Below are 22,711 nucleotides of genomic sequence, written 5' to 3'. Positions count from 1 at the left end.
TGTCTTAAAAACATGTAACCGGCTGAGGAGGAGAGAGGCGAATTAAACACTTTTTTCAACTCGTTAGATAGATTTTATGGTACGTTAAAATTTCAAACATCTGAGAGCATTTAAAAAAACCTTTACTTTTTGGATACGATGTGCAGAAAGGGGTAAGAAACATGTAAAGTGGAAAATGTGCGGACAAATTTCCCCCAAACGGCACCGGGCCACGTAGGACCTCATCTCGGAGCTACACAGCGGAGGGAGAGGTTCTAAATGGGGCTACCAAGGACCCTAATGGAAACAAGCCATAGGCTTGTTAAATCCTCTTCGCTGACCTTGTATTGAACTGTACCTTCCTGTGCTTTGTTCTGCAAACTGCTAATAAAGTATTCTATCAATCAATCAAAAGCCCACTACATTTCGGCCATCTGAAAATATCTGATCTACAAGCTCACAATGCATCACAAGACTCTGGATGCAACGCATTGTAGATCTGATATTTTCAAATGATTTTTATGCATTTGAAAACTTATAAAACTGGACATTCTGCACAATGAGTTCTACTTTTGGTACTTTAAGTATATTTTGATACCAATACTTTTGTACTTTTACTCAAGTACATTTTGAATACGGAATTTGTGTACGGAGTATTTCTACATTACGATACTTTTAGTATCGTACTTTTTCCACCACTGCTATCATCTAACCTGGACAGAGCAGAATGAACGAGCTTTCAGAAAATACAACTCCCACAAACCTAGTTTCTCAAACGCCTCATTGCGCAGGCGCTCAGTGTGCAACGTTGCCAGGTTTAGTGAGAGAAATAAGCAACCAGGTCTATGAAAACAAGCCCAAAAGAAGCAACTTGGACACATGATGAGCACTTTAAACCTTTAGCCCATTGGCTATTTGAAAATAACTGAAGTACTTGAAGATCTGCTATTTTCAAAAGAATCTTGGGAGGAAAAAAAAGTGCAATATTTTAACAACACAAATCTGGCACACGGGTCCCTGGCACAGAATATTTTCAGTCCGCAGACAAATGCATATTAATTTGGGGGTCCTTGACTTGAAATGTTTGGGAACCACTGGTTTAAACAACATTTCGGAAACAAGCCCAAATAAGGAACTACACTTTAGAAACAAGCCCCAAAAAACGCAACCAGCAACAATATTGCCAACCAATATTTACAAGCAACTTTACAGGGAAAACAAGCGCAAAGTCGCTTATAATAAGCGGACATGGCAACACTGCCACCAGTGTGTCTGGGCCATTATTTTGTCCTCCTGAAGCCACAAATGAAGAACGAACAGACTGCGTTCCTTGATATGAATTAAATATGGATATTTCTCCCCTCGCCTAATTCATTTGCGGCTCATATACATGGAGTCACACGACACAGAGCTGGCGTTCCTGTCGGGCCGCTGAGGCCGCTGCTGGGGGACTTCGAGGCCGCGGAGTGACATCCCTGTTAAAGCCAGCCAGCCAGCCAGCAGCCTTGGGTGTTTATCTATCTCACTAGCTTGGCTGGATAGCCACCTAGCTTCCTAGACAGCTAACTGGGGGGAGTTGGAGGAAGAGGAGGAGGAGGAGGAGGAGGAGGAGGAGGAGGGGGGCGGAAAAAGAAGAATTTTGAAGACTTTAAAACTTCATAACACAGACAGAGAGAGAGGGCTGCGGCTGCGCTGCCCTCCTTTCCTGTCAGACCCGCCGAAGGGATGATGGCGCACCTTCGAGACTTGCAGAACCAGGTACAGTAAATGTTACATTCGGGGAACTGTCACCTCCCTCGTTTCCCAGACAAGGCTGATGGGGGTTCGTCTTGTCTGGGAAACGAGGGAGGTGACGGTTGGATGTGTGAGGCTTTCTGAGTGTGAATACAGAGTGTGTATGTGGGCGTGGGTCGGTGGTGGGGCATCATGGAATCATTAGATCACCATCCAGAGATTGGCGATGCCATAGTGATCAAACTTGGTGGTACACGCCCATCCCAGATCCATTCAGTTTAATCTTCTACTTGTCAACAACAATGGGGATCGGATATTATGACACATTTAAAGGAGCACTTCACCCATCTTCATATAATAGGTCCTCACTAATGCTCACTAGTCATGTCTCAGAGCAGGGCCGTGGACAGTTCAGAAACCCGCCTACCAGTGACATCATTGATGGGGAATCCAAGCTAATAGAAACTGCAGGCTTTCTATTCCTGGAAAGTTCGCCTGATATGATGGAAGCCATTGTTCACGTGTTAATACCACAAAAAAAGTGCTTATCGATGATGTCACTGGTAGGCGTTGTTCTGAACTGTCCACAGCCCTCCTATGAGACACAACTGAGTAGAAAAAACGGTATCATTTGATCATGAGCATTAGTGAGGACCAATTATATGAAGATAGTTTGAAAATGGGTGAAGTCGTCCTTTAATGAAAATGTTTCCCGATGGCAAGTCTGCAGCAGTATTTTTTTAAATGGTAATTGTTATATTATACCAGAACAGTTAATTGTTTGCCCAATATAATGCTTGTTACCCGGAGTGGAACCACTCAACTTATAAATGTCATGCATCTTAAATTACACAGTGTCAGAGTGGAGAGCTAATTGTGTTGTGACTGAAAGGGTCAGTGCTGGTAGCAGATAAACTATTCATACATTAGCCTTTTTATGAGCATTGGATGAGTTTATTGAAGTATAAAAGATAGATTAAACTTTACCTTGGATGACTTATGACTAGTGACAATCACACTGATAGGAAATTATCTTTTCGCTTTCATCACATTCATTCCACTCGGGCTAACACACACAGACAACACAGTCACTAGCAACACTCAGACAAAACATAATGCACTCAAAATGCCACTGTTTGTCTTTTCATCGGTGGCCCAGAATTCCCGGCTGGACCCGGAGGAGTACTTCACCAAGCAGGAGCGTATTGGGAAGGGCTCCTTCGGAGAGGTCTACAAAGGCATCAACAATCGCACTAAAGAGGTGGTGGCCATTAAAATCATAGACCTGGAGGAGGCAGAGGATGAGATTGAGGACATTCAACAGGAGATCACAGTGCTGAGCCAGTGTGACAGTCCCTTTGTCACGAAGTACTACGGATCATACCTGAAGGTGAGGAAAGACCTACACACAGATGGAACTATCGATCATAGCTGAATAATGAGGAAAAATCGAAATAAACCGGGAATTTGACTGTCAGGCCCACTGTCAACAAAGACCTTGTGATAACGTGTGACACGCATACATTACAATACTAATGACATAGTGAATGTGGTTGTCATCAGAAATGCAATGTAAACTGGTTTGACTCTCTGATTAAAACATTTTGTCCAGTAACTTGCTTTTCTATTTTCTCAGGGGACCAAGTTATGGATTATCATGGAGTATTTAGGAGGAGGTTCTGCTCTAGATCTGGTAAGACAATATTAATTTAGCATCAAAAAGCTTAATTGGCAGCATAATACTATAACAAGAATCTGATATTGATTCCTAAGCCATTCTTTCTTTCGTTTTTACGGCATGGCTCCTCAGACACGAGCAGTATAGAAGAGGGTCGGTCTCTCTGTCTGTCTGTCTTTATAATCTTTATAATTGAAGTCAATGGAGCTCTGATCGGGCTGAAATCTTGCCCAAATTTGGAGTCCTATGTCATAGATATGTAATAGAAGACCACATGAAGTCTGAGATCCACATTGGAGCCACGCTGTTCCGGACGGGGATCCTTAGATCCACATTTGTTCTTCTTTCTTTTTGCTTGTTTTTCTCAGTCACACATACATATGAACTGAACTCATTGCCTATTTCTCTGTCTCCGTCTTTCCATCCATTTCTCATTTATCTGGGTCATATTCTAACCACTCTCTTGTTTTTCTCAGCTGCGTCCAGGGCCTCTTGAAGAGACTTACATTGCCACCATACTGAGGGAAATACTGAAGGGACTGGAATATTTGCACTCTGAAAGGAAGATACACAGAGATATCAAAGGTAAGTTATGAGCATAATGCAGAAGCAACACTTGGAGAGAATAGATGCACTCATTCAGTACAGCTAACTGGAAAGAATTGTATTTCCTTCAGCTAAATGGGTTGGCGTATAATGTATCATACCTCATCTAACGTGCAAACTTTTGATGCCAATCTTAGCCAATCAGGATGGAATATGAAAAATCGGACAGATCCGTGTTGATCACATGACTATAGAGATAAGCGCCCACCGTTCCCCGTCTGTTAAGACCTTTAGTCATTTTTAATGGACAGCCATTCTAGAACGATAAAATGTTAACATTAATGTAGACTGAATGTTTTCAGTTATCGTGCTGACATGCCTTGACCATTAGCACTGGTCTTTATTTCTTTCTTTCTTCCTACCTTCCTTCTCATCTTCCAGCTGCCAACGTGCTACTGTCAGAGCAGGGAGACGTGAAGCTAGCAGACTTTGGGGTGGCCGGTCAGCTGACAGACACTCAAATAAAGAGAAACACATTTGTGGGCACGCCCTTCTGGATGGCTCCAGAGGTCATCAAACAGTCAGCGTATGACTTCAAGGTGAGACCGGAGTCCAGTCCACGCATAAAACCACATAACTTGTTTATTTGATTTCAGTTACAGTCTTGTCTGCTTAAATATTCAGTCTATTAAACGTGCTGGAAGGTTCAGTGTTGTTCGCTCTTTTGGTAAAAGATGTGTTTTACTTTGTTAAAATATTCCTCCTGAAAAAAAATCTAAATTTAGCTGGTCAACTCTGGCAGTTAGCCCCAGCCCTTGTAACTACAAATGGACAATGGCACAGTAGTTCTTGAAATACTTTATTAACATAAAGGAGAAAATTGTTAAAAACCTCTCTCTCTCTCTCCCCATCAGGCGGATATCTGGTCCTTGGGAATCACTGCCATCGAACTGGCCAAAGGGGAGCCTCCCAATTCAGACCTGCATCCCATGAGGGTTTTGTTCCTCATCCCTAAGAACACCCCTCCCACTCTGGAGGGCTCCTACAGCAAACCTTTCAAAGAGTTTGTTGAGGCCTGTCTCAATAAAGACCCCCGCTTTGTGAGTCAAGTAGAAGTTTTATAGGCATCCATCTGGTACCTCTCAAGGTACTATGGAAGTACTGATCTAGGATCAGTGTTAAGCACAATACATGCTCCTTCCGAAGTTTTCGGAAAGGGAGGTGATATAACTACAAATTGACGTCATTCAGAACTTCTGATGGGTGGTCTCAAAACTTTTCCTCAGAACTCCTGCACTCGAGAGTCGAGATGTCCTGACTCTCCGAACTAGATCGGAAAGGCCGTCTGAAATGGATATTTTCCTACTTCGGAAGGACACATCGGAGGGAGCATGTCTTGGCTTTTAGACTCATTGTTTGAATAAATACTTAGCTAGATACTTCTAGTACCAGCTAGAAATCATGCTCTGATGAGTCAAGCTTGGGTTGAAAAATGCTGTTTCTTGAAGTAAAACCGCTTAGTCATATCTATTTTTGTGACTGGATGAATTACTCAGATAGGAGGTGTGGTTTGCATTGTACTGTCTCTAATGTTCAGACTTAGCCCAATGCCCTGAGCTAAAAGGCTGAAATAAGCGTTGTAATTTGACTAAGGGCTCTTTGTTTGAAGATGCTACGATTACGAAAATATAATTGAATGCTGATCTTTTTTCTGTCCGCTCTCCTTCTCTCTACGCAGAGGCCGACGGCCAAGGAGTTGGTGAAGCACAAGTTCATCACACGCTACACCAAGAAGACACCCTACCTAACGGAGCTCATCGACCGCTACCGCCGCTGGAAGTCAGAGGGCCATGGAGACGAGTCTAGCTCCGACGACTCAGACATGCAAGTAGTCCCCAGTGCACCACTCTACATTTCCACACACGATCTCCCACTTCCAGTGGAAACGTTTGATTCAACCATGTCTCTTTGTCTTTAGCCACTTAAGCTCGTAAATAATAGCCAATCTACAAGCTCACAAGGCATCATGGTGCAACACATTGTGGGCTTGTAGATCTGCTATTTTTGCCTATTATAACATGCCCAAAATAGGGACACCAGGTTGAAAGTGGTTCATTATGACGAGAGATTTTTGTTTCTTTCGTATTGTTTTAGATTGGTCTGTACGCCTGTAGACCACTAACGCCACAAATTATCGGGATCATCAGCTTACCAGCACATACCTCTAATACAGTAGGCCCTATATGCAGCTAAAGGCTGGTATGTGGTTGTTGTTTCAGAGCTTATTTGAATGCCAAGTCAAGTACAATAATACAGTGAGGAACGTGCACATACGAAGTGTACAAATCATCTAATGCATTACCTATGGTAGGGCCGTTGAAGTGCTGTTACTGCAGTTTGCTGTAGTTCAGTTTTACTTGCTTTCTGTAGTTCGTATTCATGAATTAGTTGTGACTGAAGCACAATGCACGTACGTACGTACGTGCTTCGGCATCTGCCATCAGACCTCTGGAGCTTGTTCAGAAAGCTGCGGCTCGTCTGGTGTTCAACCGCCCCAAGTTCTCCCACACAACTATCCTTCTCCGTTCTCTACACTGGCTCCCCGTAGCGGCTCGCATCCAGTTTAACAGTGGTGGAATGAACTTCCCACTGATGTCAGGACAGCAGAGTCACTGCCCATCTTTCGCCGCAGGCTGAAAACCCACCTCTTCAGGAAACACTACCCTTCCTCTTCGCCTTGCCTACTTGTTGTTAACTAGTTGTACGAACTCTTGTTTTATTGTTTTATTGGATCTTGTTTATTCGATACACTTATTTGTTTTAGCTCTTGCTCATTTGATTTTCCCATTTAGTCTCATCTGTTTATGAAAGTAGGTAGCTGATATATTGCACTTTTACTTTAGCGCTAGGTATACTCTTGGTTGCTTGTTTTAGAAGAGAATGCACTTAATGCTTATGGTGATTAGTAGTTTCGTTCCCTGCCTATGTTGAATGCACTTATTGTAAGTCGCCTTGGATAAAAGCGTCTGCTAAATGACTGTAATGTAATGTACGTGTACACACACACACACACACACGTACATACACACGTACACATAGGACCTCTACATAAGCATTGCCCTTAAATGTGTTATTCCATACATGATACATGCTTATTTCTTTCTCTTTCTCTGCTTCTCTCTCTTTTTTTAGGGATGCTGATGGTGATGACCCCCAGTGCCCCATATGGACCTTCCCCACAGTCCGACCCACCTCCCTGAACAAATTGCAGCAGGGATACACACACACAGATTCCGATGTATGTACACACTTAAAGATGCATGCACTGTACACAGTTCATTTAGCTCTGTGAGAGTGTGTAGAGTACATACAGTATGTAATCAAATGGACCCATACATTTGTACAGTCTTGGAGATGATGTCTTAACACTTAGGTAAAAAAATCTAATACCCTAATTTTGTTTCCAGTCAGCCGATTTGGTGAAACCGTATCGCCAACCGAAGTCACAATGTTTGTCTGCCTTGGTCACGCCCATCTTCAGAGAGGTACGGCAAAGTTTTGGGGTCGGTGGTTGCATAACCGGAACATGTCAATTAACTGTTCATATGAAGTTCCTTGGCTAGAACAAAGCAATACCATTTTATATATATATATATATATATATATATATATATATATATATATATATATATATATATACATACATACATACATACATACATACATACATACATACACATATAAACACACACACACACCTCTGTTAGTTTAGGGAAAAATAAAAGTCAGCAATGTCTAATTTAGCAAAAAGCATCCTACTACTAAAGTTTATCTTTGCTCCTTTATGTCTGTCTTTGTTCAGCTGATTAGTAGAAATATAAGGAATCAACTTGCATCATGTGTAAGCCCGGCTTGCTAGCTGACGAAATTCTGTTGCGAGGGGCACCAAACCTGGTCGTCTCTCCGGGCACCACAAAGGGTTAATCCGGCCTTGATCCATGTGACGAGAAAAGTGGCTGTAACTTCACCTATGTGGAAGTATAATTTTATACAAACGTGTATCATTTTTCAGCTGAAGGAGAAGCGACGAGCGAATGGTGGTGGTGTTGGAGCCATTGAGGAACTGGAGAACGCCTTCAACCTTGCTGAGGAGTCCTGTCCTGGCATCTCTGACCGCCTGGTCACACACATGATGGAGAGAGTGTGCAGGTCAACATTTAACTGTGATATACAGTAGTATATCGTCACTGTTGGGAGGAGACCTCCATTTTCAACCTGCCATGTTTTGGACATTATAAGCAGATCTACAATTGTAGGTGTTTAAGGCTAAGATTAAGTCTTGATGTTGTAGTCTTTCTAACTCCACTTCTTCCTTTTTCCTCCAGGTTTTCTTTAAACGGTAACACCACCCCTTCTTCACGGTGAAACCCCCAGCTGGATGTAACTCCCCCTCACCCCTCTTTCTGCCTCCCCACCCCCCCCAAGAACTGCCCCGTGCCCCAGGAATAAAATAAGGACCACAGAAAAATACCCTCCTTGATTCCTCTTTGTCCTCTGCCCTGTCCCCTTAAGAGAACTTTTAATTAGTTATAATTAAATATTTTTACAGTTTTTCTTTATAGAATGGAGAGTATTTAAGAAAAAAAGCCATGACATTGAGAGCGCTGTGTATACCAGTTAGGTTGAGAAGGAAAAAAGTCCTATAATAAAGTCTATAAAAAAGGTCACTTTTGTTTGGCGTGTTTCTGTTTGGTTGTTTTAGATGGTAGTGTGAGGAATGGCTAATGGTCATTTATTACTCAGCTTCTTAGAAAGTACCTCAGTGGTTTGTTTGATCAGGTGGGAAGACAAGATTACATTTTCTGAAGGAAGTAAATTAACTTGGCTTCTTTGCAACAGTAACAATACAGTAGAAAACATACTTCCAAGAATCAGATATTAAAGATATTTTATTATGGCATAGCTTTAGGTCCTGTTTTGTGCATCCTAAATGGTCCTGCTGGCCAATATAATCACAAAGTTCTTGGTCGTTGGAAGAACATTGCCAACGTCCTTCACCTTCAGTTGGAGTGTCATTCACAAGCAGCAGTGTCAACTATTGGAACAGTGCAGATGGAATCTGAACCATATGAACTCTGCCTGAAATCTCAGTCCAGTGCTCTGAGTGACTTCAGCCTGGCTAATACTTGATCACACATCGCTGTCGCTCACTTAAAAGTATCTGATTATGCAGTGATCTGTGATACTGACCTATTCATACATTCTACTTAACTATAATATATGAAGACGGTAAATATAAGTAGGTAACAGTTCACATTAATTTCAATATTACAGGGTCTAATTATTTTTGGTTCTTTGTAATACAGAACCCCACAGCACTAACGCTGCAGTTTTGCCAAATTATCACTCACCCATGCTTCACCTCACTTGCTGCTCTCTTGCTGCTAGTAGAGTAACAGAGGGCGTCAGCTGATCTGTGGTTAAGTTTGGCACACTGCTGCTAGACTGACAGACATCTTAATCTCCCTTGAGTGGCAGAGCATGACAATACATTTTTAACCACTTAAACCCTATAATACTCCATTGACTGGAGTTCCCCAGGGGTCTATACTTTGCATCCTCCTTTTCAACCTCTAGGTCAAATATCACCGAAAATAGCCGTTCTACAAGCTCACAGCATGTCACAACGAGTTGAGCTTGTAGATCTGTCATTTCCACTGAATGTTAGCCTATTATGACATGCTTAGAATCGGGATGCTCGGGTTTAAGTGGTTAAATCAAACCGTAACCCTGTAATAAGCACAGACTAGAGGCGGACATGCCAAAGGAATTTCAGTTAACAGCATGGTAAATATGTCCAGAATTCATTTAGTACATTATGATGCTACGGTTAAATTAAAGGTATCTAGTAAAACAAGATAGTAAGAATGGCTCTAGAACGTAGATTTAATAAAAACTTTTTATTACAAGATATGCAACATGAACTTCGGTAGTTTATTATTGGATAAAACCGCATAAACTGGAATGTTAAGAACTCTGATCTTGGCTGTGAGGGACATGTTGGCTATACTGTCCCCACCAAATCACCTTTTAACATTTTTGTAACTATGGCAACAACATATTCAGCAGTTGGAACAATTAAAAGATTACATAGTTGAATGAAGAAGCTACATCACTAATACACGGAAGCACAAAATATTTCCTGGTTCCTGGAATTCTATAGATAGAATGTAAAAAAAAACTGATGTTGCCTGGCAACAAATATTTCCAGAACTAGGTAATTTGACCTCCTCAGAGATGTAATGCCTCCATTCATGTGGCTTTGTTCTTGCCTACATGTTTTCAGTTATCAAGGAAACAAGAATTCATTACAGTATAGGCTAGACAGCATGACGTCCACTGAAATGATTCTCTTACATAACTTCACAAAGGAAATCATAAGGGAGCAATATATCCGCTCATAGGCATGTCTGTTATACTCAATATCAGCTCATTTCCACATTTTTGTCAGTCAGTATTAATGAATTTGACAATATAATGGAACGCTAGGGGGAAATGAACAGAATCCATCAGAGGCACATTACAGTAAGAAGAAAAAAAAACAGCTTGTGTTTCCTTCATCTGTCAGGTTTACAGGAAGACTGGAGGATATCATCAGTCAGTGTATTTTAGTCACAACATACCGGAGTCCAAAAGAAGTAGGGTGAAATTGCCAACAAACAGCGACCTGGGATCCCTATTCACTGGTTAACATTACAAAAATACGTATTGATCCCAATTTAGCACACAAGGGACTTTCACCAGGAATTATTCCAATCAAATAATGCCAGTTCAGAGAGGGTCCATAATTGTATGCAGGACCGTGGAATAATATTAACATGAAAGCGGGTGAGCCCTGACATTTATAAGAGAAACTTGATTTTGGCTGCTTACCAGAGTGAATCTGAAAACATGTTATCTTTTGACAAAGAAAATGTTCAAATTGGCATCATAGCTTAATCATAGAAAAAAGGGTTATTTGGGGGGTGGTTGTCATTTTTGCTCCTGAAAAAAGCAAGAGCTGCTATTCTTTCACAGTAGTTGGCTCTCCCATTTAGAACGCTAAACAACAGATAGCATATGATCTGCTAGTGGTTTCATAGGACCAGAAGGCCCACCATAAACAGCACTGGGGAGTAGCAGCAAGACTTGGGCTTTCTCCACAGCAAAAAAAAAAGTGATATTCCTCAATTTTTAAAGAAGGCTCCTATTATTTCATTTGAATAATTGGAATTAATCCAATACAATGAAACAATATGAATAATTAAAAATAGGGAATATTTGAAACCAAAGCATGTAGAAACTGTATAAAACATAATACTGTTTGTATATATATTTAGATATTTAAAAAACATCCCAAGAAGTGAAATACACTAAGATAGTGGCAAGCAGATATTGACCAGTTAATCTTTCTCGTTTAGTTGCTCCTTCTTCCTTCATCTGCCGTCTCTGGTCAAACTCAAGCAACAGCTTTAAAATCCTACAAGAAAAGGCAGGATAAAGAACACTGTCACAATTCAAGTATTCAAGCATTCCTGGCACTCAAGAGTTTGGCTAGGCTTTGTGTGTTTGGAAGATTTGCGTAACTCAAGCTGCATTCAGAAAATCCCCACAGTTAGACATAATCGTGTCTCAGTGGTTTATCCACAGATGTCAAGGCAGAGAGTTAGATGTGACACTGTTCAGATGTACGTAAACGTAGCAGTGCGGGTGAGTGTGCTTTGGCGTTTGTATCTGGTGTGTGTATCTGGTGTGTGTAAGCACATGCTTGTGTCCTGCTCTTACCATGTGGTTTCAAACGCCTTCTCCCTCTCCGTCTGAATGCTTCTGCATCTGGGCTTGCATCTTTGTAATCATCTCCTGCATTCGTCTCAACTGAAGCATAAGAAACGTTGGACTTAAGAACAGAGCATAGAATCTCTCCACTGCAATCATGACTTGCACATATTTTTCCGGCAGCCTTTTTACCATCATACCATTTCCCCATTAGAAATCCTTCTAAGCAACAATATTTAAGCATTAATTTTTATCACTCTTATCAATTCCCGTCTGTGTGGAGTCTAAAATTAACTCATCATATAACATCTTAACAAAATGAGACTAATGTTTTCCTAACAAGAGCTTTACAATGTATGTCATTGGGGTCTGACTCGACAGGGAGAAATCCTGTAACCAAAAAAGTTATTTAACGGCTAATTCATACTTTGGACAAGTTTTCCAAGGAAAATAATGTTATTTTCAACTACAAATGTGTACTTTTATCATGCAACACAGCCGTGACTCAGTATAAATTAGGCATAACATTTATGGAGTATCTCACCTCAGCATTCTTCTCCTGCAGAATCATGTCTTTGTCCATTTCCTCCGGCTCTGGTCCCTTCCTGAAATAACACGCAAGGAAAATGTTTGTCAGTGAGATGGTCTGAGAAGTGCACTCAATATCCAATATTTGCATGAGAACTTACCTTAACTTGCATAAAAATAACCCACACACAGCAAAATAATTTGTTTGCATAGAATGTGCATTAGCTATGCTTGCGAGCATTTTAGAATCAGCAGAGAAGCAGGATGCACAGTAAAGGTCTACAGTGCATCCAGACTCTTGGTGTGGTTGTGTGTGTGAGAGCATGTGAGGTCATTTCAAGTGGCATCAAGCAGATGTGATGCAAGCGACATATAGAAAGTGAAAAGGGGGAGTCAGTGGGTTAGTGACAGTTTTCTCTGACAGAAGCCAGAACACATCAGGTGAGAAAAGTGGATATCTACTGTAAAGAACTACAAAGAATTGAAAGATGCAAGCCACAGAAGCAAGATTCAAGAGTAAAAGTAGCAAGTGCAGGAGTAAGGGAACAGCCATAACCTCCCCCAATAGAAAGAAAGTACCTCCAACATTCCACTTGCGGGATTGGACAACTCAGGCCAGACAGCCATCATTGGACAGATGGCGGACCAATGGGACGACAGTAAAACCACTGCCGTTTCCTGGGTTGGCTTCAGAAGTAAGTCTCAAAGAATCTTTTGGTTTACGTTCAAGGATACTTTGATTTAAGTTCATGATACTGACACAAGTCATGGTAGATATGAATAAGACCCTTGCCGATCTACAAAGTTACCCAAACTATACATGCTACAAACTACCCATAACTAACCCATGACTACATCCCAAAGTATTATGATCAAATGTCATTCACAACTATGGCCAAATTGTTGTCAACATGCAAATGTTAAAACTACTGTACTACAGAAAGGCCATACTAATATTAATGATACAATAAAGAAATAAGAAAATGTCAGTTGCTTTATGCCGTCATGACAGAGGGATACTATCCCTTTACAAATGAATAAATCTTGACCAAAGCTCTTCTCCAAAGCTCTTCTCCTTTGACTGACTCTTAATATCCATGTCCTGAATTAGCATCTATGCGTACCAGACCTATGACTCAAGTGACTTTGCACTGCAGCAGTGAACTCCTCTTGTGCATGTATTCATCTACCTGGCTATAACTTACTGGTATACCAATACTGTACTACCGTCGTATATGGGAGGTTTGCTCTTTGATGAGGGGGGGAGGTGCAGAAAGGCAAGCTGACAGACAGGTACGTACGCAGGAGACAGAGGCAGAATGTAACCATGGGAAGACAACCTGCCGCCTCTTTTGAGGCGCTCCGAGCGGAAGTTCTCATAGTGCAGGTCCTGGGTCACTTCCTGCAGGTCCTGCATGTGGGTACTGCAGAGAATGTGAACACAATAAACAATGAACGAATTGCCAAATATAATAAATGAATAAACAATTTGAGAAACTATCATGTAAGTGGGTGTGCGATAACGTAGTGCAGGGGAAAACTGCAGTACATAAAACTAGTTAACTACTTTAACCATGGCACCCATATTTTGGGCTTGTCAAGTCGCTCTGGATAAAGCGTCTGCTAAATGCCTAAATTGTCTTATTCGTCTCCTTCTCAAAAAGAGGCCACAACAGAGGGAGTTGCGTTAAACCTCCTTCTTCCAGGAAGACACTCACATCAGCATGGTGCGCAGCTTGAGGAAGTCATTGTGCTCTGGGTTCTCCACCTCCACCACTCCCCAGGGGTACAGACGACCTCTCACCTTCTTCCCCTTGGCTTCGATCTGCTGGTTGGAGCCCACCACAGCAAAGGGAATGCTAGCCTGGAACAGAGAACAACAGAGAATGGCCAGGTTCAGTCGCCTGCTATTTAATAATGCTGCATTTACATGACAGAAAAGACGGAGCTTCCTTCCTGAGTGGAAGTGTCTCAGATGAAGTGGGCATCTAGTGTCAAATATTGGTTGCCGAATTAGGCCGCTATACTGATAAACTTCCCATGATTTGCAGTCTTTCATGATCTGTTATATCCAAGATCAATCTTTACTATCCCTGACAGAATCACCTCTCCTTTCAGGGAAAGAAAGATCAATTCAACCCGATTTCAATTAGCAGGAACTCAGAGGGGTCAGTGGGAGATGGGGGGCTTTACCTTGAGAATCCTGGTCTGCTCCTTGAAGTCCTCGTCCTCATCAGACTCAGCGTCAGGGAGGTGGTAGATCTTGATGCCGTGCTCATCGATCTCATCCAGAACCTACACAAGAAAATAAAAAGGACCACAGAGGTTTTACTGCATATTGGTGTGGTTTGTCCTAATGCTTGGTCATACATCTTATTTTATCACCACTCTTTGTTTTTTATATACGTATATGTATATTTTGCAATTAAAACTAAAGGACCATAAATAGATGGTCAACATGAATAACTTCAGGCAGATATAGACCAATGGCAGGCTGTGTAGTCCTTACCCTGCGCTTAAGCCTTTCCCTCTCCCTAAGGGTCAGCGTGTCTGCCTTAGCAATGACAGGAACCACGTTGACCTTGTTGTGGATGGCTTTCATGAACTGGACATCCAACGGCTTCAGACTGGGATGAAAGGAAGCACAGAGAGACAGAGATATCAAGCGATAGATAGATGGATATTAAGAAGCAATAGATACATGGATATTAAGAGAGAAAGACCCACAGAGGGAGAAATTGAGTCAGACAAAGAAAGACAAGATGTTGAGTAACAAGGTGTCTGCCCATCTCTCCAGCTTTTTAAGTAAAAAATGCATTTTCAGGTTAGGATACCAATTTCATCCAATCAGGAGAGACAACTCATACAGGATAAACAAGAGAAATTGGAGGCGATTAAACAACACAATTAGCAGACAAAATTGTGCATGTGCGCATGTGTGTGTGTTTTGTCTGTGAACTCACCCGTGGCCCAGTGGGGAGATGAAATAAAAGCAGCAATGAACTCTGTTGTCTACAATATGTCTGCGGTTTAGTCCACTCTCATCATGGAGGTAGCGTTCAAACTGATCATCAATGTAGCTGATGATAGTACTGAAGCTAGCAGAAGAAGTAGAGTGATTAGTTTCGTCAATGCCACACACTCAAGACCATTGGATATGTAGTATGCTTTTTAACCTATGGTATGTTTTTCATACAATCTTGCATATTTTAACCTACATTTGTGAGCACAAACATTGGACGACATTTCAATGTTCATGTTCACAAATCTATAGTAAAAAAAGCAGTTTCCATCAACTGAGCCCTGGCCTACCAGTCCTGACTGTTGATGGCATCTCCGTATCCTGGTGTGTCAACCACAGTCAGACGAAGCTTCACCCCTCGCTCTTCTATCTCCACCGTGGAAGCCTCAATCTGAACCGTCCGTTCGATCTTCTCTGTCGTCAGAGAAGGAAACGAGTCAATCGAAACAGTAAGATAAAGCAAAGACAGATATGATGGTTAGGCTTTTAGATTACTAGGTCTCAGGTATGAGTGACATGGATGAAATACTAATGAATGATACGCTCAGCTGAGGTGAACTGGGAACAGTGTATCAATCTGTGCATTACCTGCAGCTCCGGGAATAATTCTCTCAGGGTAGAGGTCAGTAAGGAAGAGACTGTTGATCAGAGTAGATTTCCCCAATCCAGATTCACCTACAGAGGATGGTAAATAAAGACCATGCATTACACATCAGCAGGAATAGAAGAATGAATTGGAAGAGAGATAATACATATTCTCGCTCTTGGCAGAACCCTAGTATTTACGGTAATCTTCTTATGTTTGTTTTTTCATAAATTAATTCTTGATATAGATCGTATAATCTCTCAAGACAGATTCCGGGCTCTCTACCCATTCTGTTATGGCCGACTCCGGCCCTCGACCAATGAACATCAGAAAATCCAACAATAGAGCGTTGCAGTTCCCGCCCACTTCCTGTTTTTTTTGGTGCCGGAAGAAAAAACTCAATGCATTTTTCCATTGACATTTCCAAAAATATTTATATCTATTAATTTAAGCCTCGAATCAAGCCATCATGACATGACATGAATCATGACCATAAACGTTTGATTCTGTGATTTTTTTTTTGTTGAAAACGGCAAAACAAAGGGTATTTATTAAATATAGTATATCATATAATTAAATATAAAATTTAAAAAAGAAATCACAGAAAAAAACGTTTTATGGTCATGATTCATGTCATCTCGTGATGGCTTGATTCAAGGCTTAAATTAATAGATATAAATATTTTTGGAAATGTCAATGGAAAAATGCATTGAGTTTTTTCTTCCGGCACCAAAAAAAACAGGAAGTGGGCGGGAACTGCGACGCTCTATAGACCTCAGAATACATTGGCTTTTCTGTTCTCCCGTGAACATTGCTTTGAAGTCTAACCTAAGCCATAAAAGACAACCAAAGATATACTGTAGGTGACATACTTATAAGAAACACAACCACCCACCAGAAAGTCATGCAGGGGTTTACAGTTTCAATCACATCTCCATCAAGACAAATTCAGGTTCTAGACAGAACAGATGCAAGAACCACACTGTGCAGCAGGAAACCTCACATATCCTGGTGACAGGCATTGGACCTCACGCTATACGGAAAATACATTAACCCAGTCTTCCCCCAGAGCCATCTTTTGCGAATTGCGATGGTTAAAAAAACATTCCTTGTGGAATGAGTGCAAGTGTTACTGATCCTTCAGTAACATCCAAGCTCTAAATGTTTAGAGAAGCCCTTCTGGATCATTTCATTCCTCAAACCAACTCAATGCCATCGACTTGTAGGGATTATAATAACGGCAGGAAGTAAGATCCTGAGTGTTCTCTTCTAGTCTCACGTTACAGTCCCATTAGAGAGACTGCTAAGCCTCTGGAAAGTTACATGAAGCATCAATCTATCTGTTGCAAAATAAATAATGAATAGAAGAAAAAAAAAATCGACCCAATAATTATCCTATTTTCTACAGGCAAAATATTCTGTGCTGTGAGTAGCAACAGCTGTTCTCTTGACTTCTCGACTTACAGTAACACTATAAGCTCGTTCCATGTAATGTAGATCTGTCTGTCTGACTGACATCGTAAATACACACCGAATGTGTGAGACTTTAGTGATTCTCATGGGAAAGCATGAGGCCTAGTCGGGGAAAGTGTGAGAAAGTTTGCCCAGTATATGGTGAGAAAAAATGAGTATAAAGAGACCAACATCCAAGACTCAATCTCATGAACCACAGTGACAGACTGTGTGAGCCCCAGCCCCCCTCGCTTTTCACTTCTCTAGTCTACACAAACGTTGGTCAACACTTAAGTCTAGGATGAGAAAAGTTGAATCCTTGACCCAATGCATAGCAAGCACATTTCATCATCACCATATGTCTCAAAGATTTCAAAAGCTTGAATGAGAACATTGAACACTTTAAGGCCAAAACTCGAAAAACCGCCATGTCAGGTAGGTTATTGAGGGCCAGCAATGTTCAGAATTCGCCAATTAGGATGGAATATGAAATATTGGACAGATCCGTCTTGATCACATGACTATAGAGATTATGTGTACCGATTTGCATGATGTTTGGACAAAATCTGTAGGAGCAATAATATTTAAAAAATGAGTTTTGCAAAAAATATGCCTCCTGGAGGCGCTATAAAAGGCCGATCTGAAACATTTGGACCAGAGGTTCTGCTCTGGCATCCAGGGAGTGTGTGCAGTTTCACGTCTATCGGGCCAACAGTGACTGAGATTAGCTGTTCACAGACACACAGACGGATGGACAGACAGACAGGGTGCAGTCTACAACAGTCTCCGCTACGCCAACAATAACCCAAACTGGTTGTGTTCTAAATCACACATATCATCTCTCATGCATGCTGCATTAGGCTTCTGTGAAGCTATCTGTGATTGTATTGACTCGTTCATCTGTTCATGACATGATTCCATGATATGCGAATAGAAGCTTAAAAGGGAACAAAATGTGCTTAGACAAGTCCCTTGCCTGATAATTGATTTCAAGAGCTTCATAGATTAAAGGCCAATTCTGATAACAGCAAATCAGAAACACCCCTTAGTTCCAACATGAGAAATGTATGTTTACTAGCCAGGTCCTCCAGGGGAAGAGGATCAATTAGTCTCATTTAGGGTACAGGTTGAAAAAGTCTTTAGAGAGCAAACCAAGCAAGCACTCCCAGTTCTTCAAGTATTAGGAGAGGCAGGCCATGTCCAGTGTGAATTTGCTTCCCGGAGTCGCTAGGGCCACATTCCTCTCTGGTTTATTTTAAGGCAAAGGGGGATGATGAGTGTACAATAGACTCCCCCTCTATCTCCCAACCCCCGCAGAGAGGGCCTTTACACAATCGGACAAATCACACTAAGAGTTTACATAGAAACTGACACTAGCTGTACAACTTGTATAAATCTGTCTGGAACTACTCATGCTCCCACGCAAGCAGATATACACCTGTACATTCATGCACACAGGCTCAAAGACAAGACACATGCGAACAAAGGAATTACTGTGACTCTGTACTGAGAACAAAAATGGAAGAGACCTTTAAGAACCAGGAAGCATATGATCACAACAACTGACCATTTGCCAATCCTCTGGCCACAAATCTATGACCATCAGCACAAAGCATCACAAGAAATATCATCATTAACTTGAACATGAAAAGTGTCCTAGCATTCATGTTGTTCTTCGGTCTGTGTGCATATCGTGCACAGGCAGACAATGTGTCATTTCCTCTTCCTCAATAAAAAAAAAGAAAAAACAGAACTTCCCTCCAAAAGAGACAAAAAAGGAAATACATAACTCCAATGTCAAGCGCTTTCTGTAGCCATCACATTCCTAAAGTGCTTAGAGTTAAAAGGGAGCTCTTGAAAACTGTCATCATTGAGAGACGCCCCAGAGTGACAAGGAGAAAAAGAACATAAAAGAAAATGCCACAGCACACTTACCGACCACCATGAGGGTGAACTCAAAGCCCTTCTTGACAGACTTGCGGTGAACCTGGTTGGGCAAGTTGGCAAATCCAACATACCCTGGTGTCTCTGGGTTCGAGAACTGGCCTTGCTATAGACATAATGGGAGAAAGGAAAATGGCAGCTGTTTAAAAAAAACTAAATCTCTATGTTTGTTCTCACATAAATCAATGTTTAAAATTTCAGTACTCACTTGGGAACATCCCCTTATCACACCATCAAGTTAAATTTAGACACGCTTGCGTTGGTTCTCATAATAATCAGTGCATCATGACATTATTACCCCCGGAGGAGAAACCCCAGGAAGAGACAAGCTGTTCACGCAGAACAGAAGAGGCACTGTGGCCCTCTGCCATCTACAGTATTAAAGACCTTCCTTCCAGTGTTACTTACAAGGAGAAGAGTGTGCAGATGATAAAAGGCCTGTGTCACTGTGTATAGGCCAGTAGGATAATGGCCATACAGTACCTGTAATTCCCACCGTACCCAAAAGATAATTGTGCACACACAGCTGATTTGTTAGCCAGAATTCTGCCCTGTGGTTTTGTGTGACTTGTAAAAAACCTCCCCTCCCCCATTCTTTCACAAAAGGTGGGTGACTGAGAAGCCTGACATGCGTATGTTCTCATATTCTGCCTCTGGGCCCTTGGGTTGACTTGACACAAAACAGTGAGTCATCACGTGGCAGCAGTCTCTGGAGAGCAGCTGGGAGCATCTGCCTGAGTGGCCAGGCCTTCAGAGAGTAGCATTATTTTGCAGTAGTTAGTTATCAAGGGATGTTCAGGGTAATTAAGTGGAGAAAAGGGGGGGAAAAACATGAAACGTCGAGTTAAAATATGTTTAAATAATTCTAATTCTAAGCTGAGATCAAATAGACATGGAAAACCATTTCCAAGATACCAGTTGCATGCCAGTGATGATTGTGTGTCAAAATGCATTCTCGTCATCGTTATTGCCAAGTCATTAAACTAGAAAGATCACTGAAATGTAAAAGTCTGGTATTACGGCATTGTACTAGCTCAGGTGTAAAACTGCATTTGAGTAGTACCTCTGTGGGACGTACCTTCATCTTGTCTGCCTGAGACATATTTCCACTCCGTCAACCTGCCATAAGAAAGATGTAATTACACATTCAGTCAATCACTGGCAAGTAAAAAAAAAAAGTGTGTTAACTATTGCAAGTTCAACTATGGTCTCAATGCAATAGGCCTGCAAAGCCTTTGTAAAATGGAGGTTACTAGACTGCAGACTTGTGTGAGACACAGGAAGTCTGGTTCATACTGATTACTCACAATAATAGTGAGAGTTCTTTCTCACCACAGAAAACCTTAGGCCCTCTTTTCCTGCTGTTTGATTGGACAAGCTAGATCTAACTAAATATGTTTTACTTGATCGTAAGAGATGGCTCAAGCTCTCCATCAACAGTGTCCTCAGTTCAATAATGTCATCATATGTGCTTGAAATTAACTGTCTAATATGAAGAAGAAGTCTTATCATGGGATGACACCAATCATATTACCTAATCTAATCAGTTGGGAAAATGAGACTGAAATAAAAATGGACCACTACAAATCAACTAGAGGTCTAACATCAGTAAGACACTGGACAAAAGCCAAACAAAAGTTACTCGAGTTGATAGTTTGGAGGCTAATAGTTTGGAGGCTAAATGTGTCTTCAAGAAGTGCTAACATGAATCAGAGCTACGGTCTCTGTGTACCTTCATCCGAATGATGGGACTTGGATTCGGATGGGAGTTAGTTAACTGCTAACTTAGTTCAACGTCAGTTATTTACATGTGAATCGCACATTATGCTTTTCAAAACAGGATCGCTGTACACCCATCTTTTGACACGACGTGTAGACATATGAACTGCCTAAACTTATAAAAGCAGCAAGCTAAAAGCACCGTTCCATTTTAGCTAGCAGTTACATAAAGCTAAAGGGCTACAAAGCTAGCACAACTACTGAACAACTCGTACTACAGGATGCTAGTAGCGTTAGCCAAGCCGCTCCGCGGGTGTCGCTTTTCCAACACAATTTAAACTCCTTAACAATTAAACATATAACGTTACCTTGCAGGTTGTCGTCAACAAATGTCCAGAGGAGTGTAGTAAAGACTGGGGTGGACTCGGATCTTGCGGCTGCAGACAGACGCCGATGGACACCTCAAATTCTTCAGATTCCGCTGCAGCAGCTTCCTTTACACGGACCAGAATGCATTGGGCGTGAACGACTACAGCCGAGCCTACAGTACACGGCCACAGCTCTCTCCAGTACAGGCACAGGATCTCTCAAGTAGACTACAGCCACGGGAGGATCTCTCCTGGAGCTAGGCTACAGCCACGGATCTCTCAGTCTCCAGTAGAGCGCCACATATATCAGTATAGTACCTGAGCCTATGGCTTTCTTCGGTACAGACAGATCTCTCAGAACAGACACTGATCTCTCCAGTACAGTCACAAATATCTCCAGTAGTCACAACTCTCTCCAGTACCAGACTAGAGAGCTCTCTCTAGTACAGACGAGACACAGCTCAGAACAGTGACAGCTGTAACTTTATGCAGGTTCCCATTTAATTTGATACCTTTTCAACCACAGACTAACCACATCTAATAACATGCCTTTCATTTCAGATGACACACACACACACACACACACACACACACACACACACACACACACACACACACACACACACACACACACACACACACACACACACACACACACACACACACACACACACACACACACACACACACTTATGACTGAATAACACCCAATATATTTTAAATGTCATCAGAATTAAGACAGATAGGGCAGATGCAACATTTTAGACTAGTGGTTCTCCAGGGATCCTTGTGGGGTTTCCATCCACAGCTGGGTCCCACTCTCCAGAAAAATCAGGAACAAAATATTTTCAAATGGGGGGCTGTCGCCTAATATCCTACTACTTATTCAAAAAATCTCTGTCCGTGTGCGTGTGTCTGTAGTTCACATAACTCGAGAACGGATAGGCAGTCGTCCAGAACCGCCGATCCGAGTAGGCCGAGTAGGCCGATCCGAGTAGGCCGATCCGACCTTTGCGTGCACAGCACTTTGGTTCAATGCTGTTGTTTTAAATGTGCTCTATAAATAAGGTGGATTGGATTGGATATAGCATATGGGGAGCCGGTTGTCCAGTACTGCCAATCCAACCGCTACTATGCTGATATATGGGACTGACCAACTTCAAACTCTGCGTGCATAACTCTGCGGGGGAAGCAGCATTCTGATTCTACGGGCCGACAGCGTGGAATAAACTCCCATTACACCTAAGACAGGCAGCCTCTGTCGATAGCTTTAAAGCACAGCTCAAGACCTACTTCTTCACTCTTGCTTTTAGCAGATTTTTTGGTTGACTAACTGTGTT

At 41.7% G+C, this 22,711-nt stretch overlaps 2 protein-coding genes across 5 annotated transcripts; one reads left to right on the top strand and one right to left on the bottom strand.

Moving 5' to 3' along the window:
* The first annotated feature begins 1,248 nt into the window (after positions 1 to 1,248).
* Positions 1,249 to 8,662, top strand: stk25b (serine/threonine kinase 25b). Its single transcript, XM_080440962.1, has 11 exons — positions 1,249 to 1,737; positions 2,873 to 3,103; positions 3,350 to 3,406; positions 3,868 to 3,976; positions 4,379 to 4,536; positions 4,852 to 5,037; positions 5,676 to 5,821; positions 7,130 to 7,235; positions 7,405 to 7,482; positions 8,010 to 8,146; positions 8,323 to 8,662. Exons 1-11 carry the CDS (start codon positions 1,705 to 1,707, stop codon positions 8,360 to 8,362), a joined length of 1,281 nt encoding a protein of 426 aa, XP_080297088.1. The 5' UTR covers positions 1,249 to 1,704; the 3' UTR covers positions 8,363 to 8,662.
* Positions 8,663 to 9,878: 1,216 nt separating this feature from the next.
* septin2 (septin 2) lies at positions 9,879 to 21,527 on the bottom strand. 4 transcript variants are annotated; one of them, XM_080440907.1, is made up of 13 exons: positions 21,372 to 21,527; positions 20,348 to 20,403; positions 19,276 to 19,390; positions 15,891 to 15,977; positions 15,593 to 15,716; positions 15,244 to 15,378; positions 14,790 to 14,907; positions 14,474 to 14,575; positions 13,999 to 14,144; positions 13,582 to 13,704; positions 12,297 to 12,357; positions 11,762 to 11,851; positions 9,879 to 11,456 (listed from the first exon to the last, which is right to left on the bottom strand). In XM_080440907.1, the coding sequence occupies exons 2-12, from the start codon at positions 20,384 to 20,386 to the stop codon at positions 11,771 to 11,773; spliced, it is 1,131 nt and encodes a 376-aa protein (XP_080297033.1). In that variant the 5' UTR covers positions 20,387 to 20,403; positions 21,372 to 21,527; the 3' UTR covers positions 9,879 to 11,456; positions 11,762 to 11,770. The 4 variants fall into 4 exon arrangements, with proteins under 4 accessions (XP_080297033.1, XP_080297035.1, XP_080297034.1 ...); XM_080440909.1 differs by having other exon boundaries at positions 13,621 to 13,704; positions 21,372 to 21,526; XM_080440908.1 differs by having other exon boundaries at positions 20,363 to 20,403; positions 21,372 to 21,526.
* Positions 21,528 to 22,711: the final 1,184 nt, after the last annotated feature.

This window comes from Gymnoscopelus braueri, assembly GCF_963280865.1.
Source record: "Gymnoscopelus braueri genome assembly, chromosome: 10".
Lineage (NCBI taxonomy): Eukaryota > Metazoa > Chordata > Actinopteri > Myctophiformes > Myctophidae > Gymnoscopelus > Gymnoscopelus braueri.
This window is presented reverse-complemented; position numbering and strand designations above follow the sequence as displayed.